Source organism: Argopecten irradians, chromosome 15 (assembly GCF_041381155.1).
Source record: "Argopecten irradians isolate NY chromosome 15, Ai_NY, whole genome shotgun sequence".
Taxonomy (NCBI): domain Eukaryota; kingdom Metazoa; phylum Mollusca; class Bivalvia; order Pectinida; family Pectinidae; genus Argopecten; species Argopecten irradians.
In genome coordinates this window covers 33,812,151-33,826,126 of record NC_091148.1, presented here as the reverse complement: position 1 = coordinate 33,826,126, position 13,976 = coordinate 33,812,151, and the positions used below count along the sequence as shown (strand labels likewise).

At 41.6% G+C, this 13,976-nt stretch overlaps 2 protein-coding genes across 11 annotated transcripts in view; both read left to right on the top strand.

The window, feature by feature from the left end:
* The window catches only part of LOC138309474 (glutamate-rich protein 3-like), a 71,842-nt gene that overhangs the window by 40,104 nt on the left and 17,762 nt on the right, over window positions 1-13,976 (top strand). The window lies entirely within an intron of this gene.
* Window positions 939-13,830, top strand: LOC138309576 (mucin-2-like). The gene is made up of 2 exons (XM_069250803.1): window positions 939-961; window positions 1,054-13,830. Exons 1-2 carry the CDS (start codon window positions 939-941, stop codon window positions 9,875-9,877), a joined length of 8,847 nt encoding a protein of 2,948 aa, XP_069106904.1. The 3' UTR covers window positions 9,878-13,830.

Below are 13,976 nucleotides of genomic sequence, written 5' to 3'. Positions count from 1 at the left end.
CACAACCAGCTCCTATTGTAGTTGAAACACCACAACCAGCTCCTACAGTAGTTGAAACACCACAACCTGCTCCTACAGTTGTTGAAACACCACAGCCTACTCCTACAGTAGTTGAAACACCACAAGCCTGCTCCTACTTTAGTTCATGCACCACAACCTACTCCTACAGTAGTTGAAACACCACAGCCTGCTCCTACTGTAGTTGTTGAAACAACACAGCCCACTCCTACAGTAGTTGAAACACCACAGCCTGTTCCTACAGTAGTTGAAACACCACAGCCCACTCCTACAGTAGTTGAAACACCACAGCCTGCTCCTACAGTAGTTGTTGAAACAACACAGCCTACTTCTACAGTTGTTGAAACACCACAGCCTGCTCCTACATAGTTGAAACAAACACACAGCCTACTTCTACAGTTGTTGAAACACCACAGTCTGTCCTACAGTAGTTGAAACACCACAGCCTGCTCCTACTGTAGTTGTTGAAACAACACAGCCTACTACTACAGTAGTTGAAACACCAAAGCCTTTTCCTACAGTAGTTGAGGCACCACAGCCTGCTTCTACTGTAGTTAAGGCACCACAACCTACTCCTACTGTAGTTGAGACACCACAACCTACTCCTACAGTTGTTGAAACACACACACAGTCTGTTCCTACTGTAGTTGAGACACCACAACCTACTCCTACAGTTGTTGAAACACCACAGTCTGTTCCTACAGTAGTTGAGACACCACAACCTACTCCTACTGTAGTTGAGGCACCACAGCCCACTCCTACTGTAGTTGAAACACCAAATCCTACTCCTACAGTTGTTGAAACACCACAGCCTGCTTCTACAGTAGTTGAAACACCAAAGCCTCTTCCTACAGTAGTTGAGGCACCACAGCCCGCTCCCAAAGTAGTTGAGGCACCACATCCTACTCCTACTTTAGTTCATGCACCACAACCTACTCCTACAGTAGTTGAAACACCACAGCCTGCTCCTACTGTAGTTGTTGAAACAACACAGCCTACTTCTACAGTAGTTGAAACACCAAAGCCTGTTCCTAGAGTAGTTGAGGCACCACAACCTACTCCTACTGTAGTTGAAACACCACAGCCTGCTCCTACAGTAGTTGAAACACCACAGCCCAATCCTACAGTAGTTGAAACACCACAGCCCACTCCTACTGTTGTTGAGGCACCACAGCCTACTCCTACTTTAGTTCACGAACCACAACTTACTCCTACAGTAGTTGAAACACCACAGCCCACTCCTACAGTTGTTGAAACACCACAGTCTGTTCCTACTGTAGTTGAGACACCACAACCTACTCCTACAGTTGTTGAAACACCACAGTCTGTTCCTACAGTAGTTGAGACACCACAACCTACTCCTACTGTAGTTGAGACACCACAACCTACTCCTACAGTTGTTGAAACACCACAGTCTGTTCCTACTGTAGTTGAGACACCACAACCTACTCCTACAGTTGTTGAAACACCACAGTCTGTTCCTACGGTAGTTAAGGCACCACAACCTATTCCTACCGTTGTTGAAACACCACAGCCCACTCCTACAGTTGTTGCAACACAACTGCCTGCTCCTACAGTTATTGAAACACCACAGCCTGCTTCTACAGTAGTTGAAACACCAAATCCTACTCCTACAGTTGTTGAAACACCACAGCCTGCTTCTACAGTAGTTGAAACACCAAAGCCTGTTCCTACAGTAGTTGAGGCACCACAGCCCGCTCCCAAAGTAGTTGAGGCACCACATCCTACTCCTACTTTAGTTCATGCACCACAACCTACTCCTACAGTAGTTGAAACACCACAGCCTGCTCCTACTGTAGTTGTTGAAACAACACAGCCTACTTCTACAGTAGTTGAAACACCAAAGCCCACTCCTACAATTGTTGAGTCACCACAGCCCACTCCTACAATTGTTGAGGCACCACAACCTGCTCCTGCAGTAGTTGAGGCACCACAGCCCACTCCTACAATTGTTGAGGCACCACAACCTGCTCCTGCAGTAGTTGAGGCACCACAGCCCACTCCTACAATTGTTGAAACACCACAGCCTCCTCCTACAGTAGTTGAAACACCACAGCCCACTCCTACAATTGTTGAGTCACCACAGCCCACTCCTACAATTGTTGAGGCACCACAACCTGCTCCTACAGTAGTTGAGGCACCACAGCCCACTCCTACAATTGTTGAAACACCACAGCCTCCTCCTACAGTAGTTGAAACACCACAGCCCACTCCTACAATTGTTGAGGCACCACAACCTGCTCCTGCAGTAGTTGAGGCACCACAGCCCACTCCTACAATTGTTGAAACACCACAGCCTCCTCCTACAGTTGTTAAAACACCACAGCCTACTCCTACAGTATTTGATGCAGCACAGCCTACTACTACAGTAGTTGAAACACAACAGCCTGCTCCTACTGTAGTTGAGGCCCCACATCATGCTCCTACTTTAGTTCAGGCACCTCAACCTACTCCTACAGTTGTTGAAACACCACAGCCTGCTGCTACAGTAGTTGAAACTTCACAGCCTCCTACTACTGTAGTTAATGCAGCACCACATGCTCCTACAGTTGTTGAAACACCACAGCCCACTCCTACAATTGTTGAGGCACCACAACCTGCTCCTGCAGTAGTTGAGGCACAACCTGCTCCTGCAGTAGTTGAGGCACCACAGCCCACTCCTACAATTGTTGAGGCACCACAGCCCAATCCTACAGTTGTTGAAACACCACAGCCTACTCCTACAATTGTTGAGGCACCACAACCTGCTCCTGCAGTAGTTGAAACACCACATCCACCTCCTACAGTTGTTAAAACACCACAGCCTACTCCTACAGTATTTGATGCAGCACAGCCTACTACTACAGTAGTTGAAACACAACAGCCTGCTCCTACTGTAGTTGAGGCCCCACAGCATGCTCCTACTTTAGTTCAGGCACCTCAACCTACTCCTACAGTTGTTGAAACACCACAGCCTGCTGCTACTGTAGTTGAGGCACCACAGCCTCCTACTACAGGTGTTGAAACACCACAGCCTACTCCTACAGTATTTTATGCAGCACAGCCTACTCCTAAAGTAGTTGAAACACAACAGCCTGCTCCAACTGTAGTTGATGTACCACAGCCTGCTCCTACTTTAGTTAAGGCACCACAACCTACTCCTAAAGTACTTGAGACACCACAACCTACTCCTACAGTAGTTGAGGCACCACAGCCTGTTCCTACAGTAGTTGAGGCACCACAGCCTGCTCCTATTGTAGTTGAGGCACCACAACCTACTCCTATTGTAGTTGAGGCACCACAACCTACTCCATTTGTATTTGAGACAACACAGCCCACTCCTACTGTAGTTGAGGCACAACAGCCTGCTTCTACAGTAGTTGAAACACCACAGCCTGCTCCTACAGTAGTTGAAACATCAAAACCTACTCCTTCTGTAGTTGAGACACCACAACCTACTCCTACAGTATTTTATGCAGCACAACCAGCTCTTACATCAGTTGAAACACCAAAACCTACTCCTACAGTAGTTGAAACACAACAACCTACTCCTGCAGTAGTTGAAACATCACAACATACTCTTTCTGTAGTTGAGACACCACAACCTACTCCTTCTGTTGTTGAAACACCACAGCCTACTCCGTCTGTTGTTGAAACACCACAGCCTGCTCCTACAGTAGTTGAGGCACCACAGCCCACTCCTACTGTAGTTGATGCATCACAGCCTACTCCTTTAGTAGTTGAAACACCAAAACCTACTCCTACAGTAGTTGAAGCACCACAATCTACTCCAGTTGTTGAAACAACACAGCCTGCTCCTACTGTAGTTGAGGCACCACAGCCTACTCCTATTGTAATTCAGGCATCTCAACCTACTCCTATTGTAGTTAAGGCACCACAATCTACTCCTATTGTAGTTGATGCAGCACAACCTGCTCCTACAGTAGTTGAAACACCAAAACCTACTCCTACAGTAGTTGAAACACAACAACCTACTCCTACAGTAGTTGAAACACAACAACCTACTCCTACAGTAGTTGAAACACCACAACCTACTCCTACCATAGTTGAGGCACCACAACCTACTCCTATTGTAGTTGATGCAGCACAACCTGCTCCTACAGTAGTTGAAACACCAAAACCTACTCCTACAGTAGTTGAAACACAACAACCTACTCCTACAGTAGTTGAAACACAACAACCTACTCCTACAGTAGTTGAAACACCACAACCTACTCCTACCATAGTTGAGGCACCACAACCTACTCCTATTGTAGTTGATGCAGCACAACCTGCTCCTACAGTAGTTGAAGCACCAAAACCTACTCCTACAGTAGTTGAAACATTACAACCTACTCCTACAGTAGTTGAAACACCACAACCTACTCCTACCATAGTTGAGACAAAACAGTCTGCTTCTACGGTAGTTGAAATACCACAGCCTACTCCTACAGTAGTTGAAACACCACAGCCCATTTCTACAGTAGTTGAGGCACCACAGCCCACTCCTACAGTAGTTGAGGCACCACAGCCTACTCCTACTGTAGTTGAGACACCACAGCCTCCTCCTACAGTAGTTGAGGCACCACAGTCCACTCCTTCAGTAGTTGAGGCACCACAGCCTACTCCTACTGTAGTTGAGGCACCACAGCCTGCTCCTACAGTAGTTGAAACACCACAGCCCACTCCTACAGTAGTTGAAACACCACAGCCCACTCCTACAGTAGTTGAAACACCACAGCCCACTCCTACAGTAGTTGAAACACCACAGCCCATTTCTACAGTAGTTGAGGCACCACAGCCCACTCCTACAGTAGTTGAGGCACCACAGCCTACTCCTACTGTAGTTGAGACACCACAGCCTCCTCCTACAGTAGTTGAGGCACCACAGTCCACTCCTTCAGTAGTTGAGACACCACAACCTACTTCTACAGTAGTTGAGACACCACAGCCTTTTCCTACAGTAGTTGAAACACCACAGCCTACTCCTACTGTTGTTGAGGCACCACAGCCTACTCCTAGAGTAGTTGAAATACCACAGCTTACTCCTACATTTGGTGAGGCACCACAACCTACTCCTACCGTAGTTGAAGCACCACAACCTACTCCTACTGTAGTTGAGGCACCACAGCCCACTCCTACTGTAGTTGAAACACCACAACCTACTCCTACTGTAGTTGAGGCACCACAGCCCACTCCTACAGTAGTTGAAACACCACAACCTACTCCTACTGTAGTTGAGGCACCACAGCCCACTCCTACAGTAGTTGAAACACCACAACCTACTCCTACTGTAGTTGAGGCACCACAGCCCACTCCTACAGTAGTTGAAACACCACAACCTACTCCTTCTGTAGTTGAAACACAACAACCCACTCCTACTGTAGTTGAGACAACACAACCTACTCCTACTGTAGTTGAGGCACCACAGCCCACTCCTACTGTAGTTGAGGCACCACAGCCTACTCCTACTGTTGTTGAGGCACCACAGCCCACTCCTACAGTAGTTGAAACACCACAACCTACTCCTACTGTAGTTGAGGCACCACAGCCCACTCCTACTGTAGTTGAGGCACCACAGCCCACTCCTACTGTAGTTGAGACACCACAACCTACTCCTACTGTAGTTGAGGCACCACAGCCCACTCCTACTGTAGTTGAGACACCACAACCTACTCCTACTGTTGTTGAGGCACCACAGCCCACTCCTACTGTAGTTGAGGCACCACAGCCCACTCCTAATGTAGTTGAGGCACCACAGCCCACTCCTACTGTAGTTGAGGCACCACAACCTACTCCTACTGTTGTTGAGGCACCACAGCCCACTCCTACTGTAGTTGAGGCACCACAGCCCACTCCTACTGTAGTTGAGGCACCACAGCCCACTCCTAATGTAGTTGAGGCACCACAGCCCACTCCTACTGTTGTTGAGGCACCACAGCCCACTCCTACTGTAGTTGAAACACCACAACCTACTCCTACTGTAGTTGAGGCACCACAGCCCACTCCTACAGTAGTTGAAACACCACAACCTACTCCTACTGTAGTTGAGGCACCACAGCCCACTCCTACAGTAGTTCAAACACCACAACCTACTCCTACTGTAGTTGAAACACAACAACCCACTCCTACTGTAGTTGAGACAACACAACCTACTCCTACTGTAGTTGAGGCACCACAGCCCACTCCTACTGTAGTTGAGGCACCACAGCCTACTCCTACTGTTGTTGAGGCACCACAGCCCACTCCTACAGTAGTTGAAACACCACAACCTACTCCTACTGTAGTTGAGGCACCACAGCCCACTCCTACTGTAGTTGAGGCACCACAGCCCACTCCTACTGTAGTTGAGACACCACAACCTACTCCTACTGTAGTTGAGGCACCACAGCCCACTCCTACTGTAGTTGAGACACCACAACCTACTCCTACTGTTGTTGAGGCACCACAGCCCACTCCTACTGTAGTTGAGGCACCACAGCCCACTCCTAATGTAGTTGAGGCACCACAGCCCACTCCTACTGTTGTTGAGGCACCACAGCCCACTCCTACTGTAGTTGAGGCACCACAGCCCTTTCCTACTGTAGTTGAGGCACCACAGCCCACTCCTAATGTAGTTGAGGCACCACAGCCCACTCCTACTGTTGTTGAGGCACCACAGCCCACTCCTACTGTAGTTGAGGCACCACAGCCCACTCCTACTGTAGTTGAGGCACCACAGCCAACTCCTTCAGTAGTTGAGGCACCACAGCCTGCTTCTACTGTAGTTGAGACACCACAACCTACTCCTACAGTTGTTGAAACACCACAGTCTGTTCCTACTGTAGTTGAGACACCACAACCTACTCCTACAGTTGTTGAGGCACCACAGCCCACTCCTACTGTAGTTGAGGCACCACAGCCCACTCCTACTGTGTTTGAGACACCACAACCTACTCCTAACGTAGTTGAAACACAACAACCCACTCCTACAGTTGTTGAGACAACACAGCCTGCTCCTACTGTAGTTGAAACAATTCAACCATCTCCTTCCATAGTACACACACATCAACCTGATCCTGTAGCTATTGTATTTGAAGCAACTCAATTAGCTTCTTTGGATATTAAAACAGTTGAACCATCTCCATCTGTTGTTGAGACCCTTCAACAATCAACTACCACAACTGATTCAACTCCAAAACCAACTCCAGTAATTTATCAAACTCCAAAACCACAAACATCAGTTGTTGAATCCAAACTACCAACAACCACAGTTGTTTCAACTCCACAACAACCATCACTAGTAGTTCAAACTCTACAACAACGAACACCAGTTGTTCAAACTCCACAACCAACACCAGTTGTTCAAACATCACAACAACCAGCACCTGTTGTTCAAACTCCACAACTAACACCAGTTGTTCAAACTCCACAACAACCATCACCAGTTGTTCAAACTCCACAACAACCATCACCAGTTGTTCAAACTCATCAACAACCAACACCAGTTGTTCAAACTCCACAACAACCAACACCAGTTGTTCAAACTCCACAACAATCAGCACCAGTTGTTTCAACTCCACAACAACTAACACCAGTTGTTCAAACTCCACAACAACCATCATCAGTTGTTCAAACTCATCAACAACCAACACCAGTTGTTCCAACTTCACAACAACCAGCATCTGTTGTTCAAACTCTACAACAACCTGCACCTGTTGTTCAAACTCCACAACAACCAACACCAGTTGTTCAAACTCCACAACAACCAACACAAATTGTTCAAAATCAACAACAACCAACACCAGTTGTTCAAACTGCAAAATCAGCACCAGTTGTTCAAAGTCCACAACATTCAGCACCAGCTGTTCAAACGCCACAACAATTTACACCAGTTGTTCAAACTCCACAACAACCAACACCAGTTGTTCAAACTGCACAGCCAGCACCTGTTGTTCAAACTCCTCAACAATCAGCACCAGTTGTTCAAACTCCACAACAACCAGCACCAGTTGTTCAAACTCCTCAACATTCAGCACCAGTTGTTCCAACACAACAACAACCAATACCAGTTGTTCAAACTCCACAACAACCAACACCAGTTGTTCAAAATCAACAACAACCAGCACCTATTGTTCAAACTACACAACAACCAGCACCAGTTGTTCAAACTCCACAACAACTAACAGTAGTTGTTCAAAATCCACAACAACCAACACCAATTGTTCAAACTCCACAACAACCAACACCAGTTGTTCAAACTGCACAACTAGCACCTGTGGTTCAAACTCCTCAACAATCAGCACCAGTTGTTCAAACTCCACAACAACCAGCACCAGTTGTTCAAACTCAACAACATTCAGCACCAGTTGTTCAAACTCCAAAACAACCAGCACCAGTTGTTCAAACACAACAACAACCAACACCAGTTGTTCAAACACAACAACAACCAACACCAGTTGTTCAAACACAACAACAACCAACACCAGTTGTTCAAACTCCACAACAACCAACACCAGTTGTTCAAACACAACAACAACCAACACCAGTTGTTCAAACTCCACAACAACCAACACCAGTTGTTCAAACACCACAGCAACCAACACCAGTTGTTCAAACTCTTGAACAACCAACACCTGTTGTACAAACTCCACAACAACCAACACCAGTTGTTCCAACTTCACAACAACCAGCACCTGTTGTTCAAACTCAAAAACAACCAACACCAGTTGTTCAAACTCCACAACAACCAACACCAGTTATTCAAACACAACAACAACTAACACCAGTTGTTCAAACCACACAACAACCAACACCAGTTGTTCAAACACCACAGCAACCAACACCAGTTGTTCAAACTCATCAACAACCAACACCTGTTGTACAAACTCCACAACAACCAACACCAGTTGTTCCATCTTCACAACAACCAGCACCTGTTGTTCAAACTCCACAACAACCAACACTAGTTGTTCAAACTCCACAACAACCAACACTAGTTGTTCAAACTGCACAACCAGCACCTGTTGTTCAATCTCCTCAACAATCAACACCAGTTGTTCAAACTCCACAACAACCAACACCAGTTGTTCAAACTCAACAACAACCAACACCAGTTGTTCAAAATCCACAACAACCAACACCAGTTGTTCAAACTCCACAACAACCAACACCAGTTGTTCAAACTCCACAACAACCAACACCAGTTGTTCAAACTCCACAACAACCATCACCAGTTGTTCAAACTCCAAAACAACCAACACCAGTTGTTCAAACTCCACAACAACCATCACCAGTTGTTCAAACTCCACAACAACCAACACCAGTTGTTCAAACTCCACAACAACCAACACCAGTTGTTCAAACTTCACAACAGCCATCACTAGTAGTTCAAACTCCACAACAACCATCACCAGTTGTTCAAACTCCACAACAACCAACACCAGTTGTTCAAACTCAACAACAACCAGCATCGGTTGTTCAAACTCAACAGCATCCTACAGGAGTTGTCCACAGTTCTCTAACAAATCCCCTAGCAGCATCTCTTGAGATCCATAAACAAACACAGCCATTGTCATCGCCCCCTAGAAACCTCGCTGGTCAGTCTGGTGCAGTACAGCCCCCTAGGGTGCCTCAGACAATGTTAGGTAGAACCAATGGAGACCTTACCACAGAGAACACTATACTCTCGATCCCGACGCGGAAAGGTGACATTCTTATCGACCCCAACAATTTGGATTTAAATGAACTTGACAAAGAAACATACAAAGAGATAATGTCAGCGGCTTACGATATAGACATCATGTCAACGATATCAGAACATACAGATGACCACACGGTCAGTCTGGCCACGACGTCTGAGCCCCAGCAGCAGACATGATTTACAAACAAAAATCTATGTTCTAATTAGTGTTATCCTTCCCTAGTCAGCAGTGGAATATAACTGGTGGGAATCAGGTTTTAAACAGCAGTTATCTCCCTTGAGTTTAATACTAGAGCTTCTTAGCAACCAAGTTTAAATTTATATATAACTCACTCCTTTACCAGATTCTTACAAATAAAATCTTCTAGCCCAATAAGAAGCATTTAAAATGGGAAGGAGAATATTGAATCTATATTGATTAATGTCATATCATCAATCATAAATTCAGTTTCCTAATTCAGTTACATGACTTAAGTAATATAGGTTAAACTAGGATATGTAAAGTTTTGTAAGAGATTTTTATCTGCTATCAGACCGTCATATTAATTTTTTACTGGTATCCTTATGGGATTTAGGGAAATTGGTGATCAACAATGGTTGCAGTTTGTGTTTTGTTATTCATGAATCTGTTTTATTTGTAAATAATGCATGAAATGGAAATTTGTGTAAATAATTCCTGGAATATTTAATATGTGATGTTATGCTGCTCTTCATGGTTAATTTAGCACATTATATTTTTGTAATGCTGATGTGTATTTTTTCACAAAATGAATGTATATATATTATCCACAGCATGTGCAAGCTCGGATAAATGCACATGTTCTGCACTAAGTAATGCATGGGTAAAGCACTTGTAAGTAGCCAATTTATTTATTGATATCACACTTTGTAAATAAAATATCATATCTGGGAGAACTCTTAAAATATTATCATAAATATGGAAAATTGTAAAGCAATAATTGTCTCCCATTCTCAGAGTTATCTCCCCTATTGTGTACTTATCTCCCATGTTCTGTAATATTTTGCCTTTGATGATACAGTAACTTTATTTTGAAAAGTATTTAAGTCATTGTTTTATGTTATCAAATCTTTCTGTATTTTTGTAATTATTATTATAAATTTTTGAAGCATTTGATATTTAAGTACAAGTGACCAGTTGATTTTTTTACTTATTACAGTAAAATTCATTTAATTCAACCATTTTTCTATGATTGTGGTTTCATAACTTCCTTTCATTTTCTTCCTTTCATGATCTAAGTCTATTCGCTGTAGTTTTCATGCTAACTATTTATATTTTCAGCTGTAACCTTCCAGCCGCGGAAACAATTCTACATCACCTATCACGGACAACTCTAGAAAAGTCCAAATCTCATCTTTTGTGTCTCATCTTATTGTCTCTTCTTCCCATCATAGTTCTTTTTTTTTCTATTTTTCCAGATTTTTTATTATGATGCCAGTATCTTTCTGATAATGTTGTTATTTACTCAATGAAAATGAAATATTGTTGGCTACAATGGCATTTTATTGGTAAAATATTTCCTAAAGTGTTTTTTGTCTGTTCACAGTTTATGTAATGTTCTACCAAAAGATTCTATTGTATCAATATAATTCTGTATTTGCATAAAGCAGAGTTATCTGCCCTTGCAGAAAGGTATTAATTGTGACATCAATTGTTTGTGAGGTAACATCATACCTTTATGAGAAATTTTAAATTTGGCTCACAAAACAATGATGTAACAATGGACCCACAAGGTAGGTAACTCTGTAACGTACATAGACAGAATAAGCGCCCATCCCTGTATGCACTCCTCATTAACCTTGAATTCAAATCTTTTTAAAACTATCCTAAAGTGAAACGAAGATAATTTGTATACGACAAGGTGAATTTTCTATTTGTAGAAATTTGCTCCAATTCTTGCTCAGTTATATAAAGTTGGCTCAATTTACACTTTTATATATGTCTTTACACCAAGGTGGTAAAACTTTAAGTACCGCATGTCAAATGGTAATTAATCCAGCTTCCTTATTATTTAAATATAATTTTTTACAATGTGGAAAGAACTGAACACATGTATTTTTGTTATGCTTTGTTGTTTTTGATATGTATTTCTATTGTTATAAGGCTATACTATAACCATGTAAACAAGAAAGTAGGTTAAAGTGACCTACTTAAACATGAATTTTAAATTTACATGTAAATTATATAACTGACTGATATATTCTTGAAGTCATATGTATTATTATTTGCCTATGTTTGGTCAGAAAAAACCCACAAATTTCAAACTGCATGTCCATCAAGAAAACCACCTTAAAAAAAACCATATTCAAATTGAAATTCCTTTTTAGAATTTTCTTTGGAAAAATCTTTTCAATTTATTAACCTTCTATAGAGACATTTTATAAAAAATGAATTTGTCACATGTTGACCTGTAAATACCAATAATTTAAGGATCTTGACCAGTAGTTGCATACCGTAACCTTGATCTATATTTGATATAACCGTTTAACCATGGTTATATTAACCAATTTATAACATTTTATATTGTTACAACTTACTGGTACACACTTTATAACCTGTTACGATACCTATAACTACCGTCTTTGCCATACATTAGCCGTTAGATACCTATAACTACCGTCTTTGCCATACTTTTGCCAATATTTATACTTTAATGTGCTGTTGTTCTGATATTGTTCTTTATTATATCAAGATTTTAGAGCTTTATGTTTTACCTAAACAATGGCGCTTCTTTGAAGATATAACTCTGGTATATTTACTAATAATCGGAAAAATCTACTGTATTGCTTATTATTTTGGCAGGGATAATATTTTTGTGAATTCATGGGGCATTGCCATGATTGCGAAAGTGATGATCAGCGAAATATTTAGAAACTATCATGTTATATAGACCATGAATGCCAAGTCGCACAAATTTATAATCTCCTCAATTGAATTTTCTCACTTTTGGTTGAAATTGCAAATATTTTGACTAAATACCTGGCCATACGGTATATCAGTGTTCATATTAAGTCCATTTTTAAAGAAAAATTATGTCAAGTCTTTTATCATACTGCTTTGGACAGTTTTAGCCATCGTAAACTTGACTTCTTGTATAAAATAAAAACAATTAAAGTACATGAGTACGTATGTAATTGATTGTAATTTTGTAAAAACCAGAGTGATGGTGCTGCACATGAAAAGATTTAATTACATTAATGTATTATTTTTATATATTTTTATATTTTTTCATTGTCAGATATAAAAACATTAAGAATACAGCTGATAAAGCGTCCGTTTTCTTTGCCAATATACTTGTAAATCGCTTGCTTAATAATTCTTTCAATTTTTTCCATGAAAGAAAGTTGATTTTTTTCTTGAATATTCAAATTTTTCTATATTGTTGAACCACAAGCTGTTTTTGACTTTTCATATTTTTGTTTTCATTAAGTTTTTATAATCCAAAATGTTCATTATAAAGAGTGTACCAAAATATGAATGTTGATATTTTATTGTGTAGTTGTTTAACTAATTCACCCCTGAAATTTCATAATAGACTGGTCTAGTCTTTGACTTAGAAGAATCTAAATGTGTCTTCAGGGGTGAATGAGTAAATGCTATGGTAAATTTTTATAATTATTTAGCAGTGCTTGAAATGCTTTAATGTGTCTATTTATTTATATGTATTATATACTATTGTTGTATATTTTTTAGTTAAGAAACAAAACCTATTATTAACTTCTTGGTGTTAGAATCATCAACTTTACCTGTATACAGTGTACCTTGTCTAAACCGATGTCACTGGACTTACATGTAGTCTAACCTGTCTATATGTGGCCCTGTATATTAAGTCACCCTATCTTAAATGATGCGTAATATTGAAATCCTTTGGTATTTGGTCGACCATGTTTCCAGATTATACAACAGGTTTAAACTACTGTGAAATAAGAAGGAAAAACCTGTACAATTATACCAGGGTAGACAGGGTTCCAGATTAGGCAAGGGCCAGTTTGAACAGGTTATACTGTATCAGTATTTTATTCATTCCAAAGCTATATTTAACCAATATAATTAAGCATTGTAATTTTGTGCTTGCCGACTTGAAATTCATTAAAATTTGATAAGCTTATAATGATTAAGTTTAAGAGTTATTTTTTCCTGAATGGAATGGATTATCTGCCCTTGCTATCAGAGAACATGTCCACAGCTGTAGCTGTCTTCAATAAATATCTCAAAACGGATTCATTTCATTAGAAAATTAGAATCATGTTTTAATAA

What these genes read in the sequence shown, in the direction of transcription:
- LOC138309576 (XM_069250803.1), top strand. Translation starts at nt 939, where the DNA reads ATGCACCACAACCTACTCCTACA. An exon ending in CACCACAACCTACTCCTACA is followed by an intron (nt 962 to 1,053) that starts GTAGTTGAAACA and finishes GCCTGTTCCTAG; the next exon opens with AGTAGTTGAGGCACCACAAC.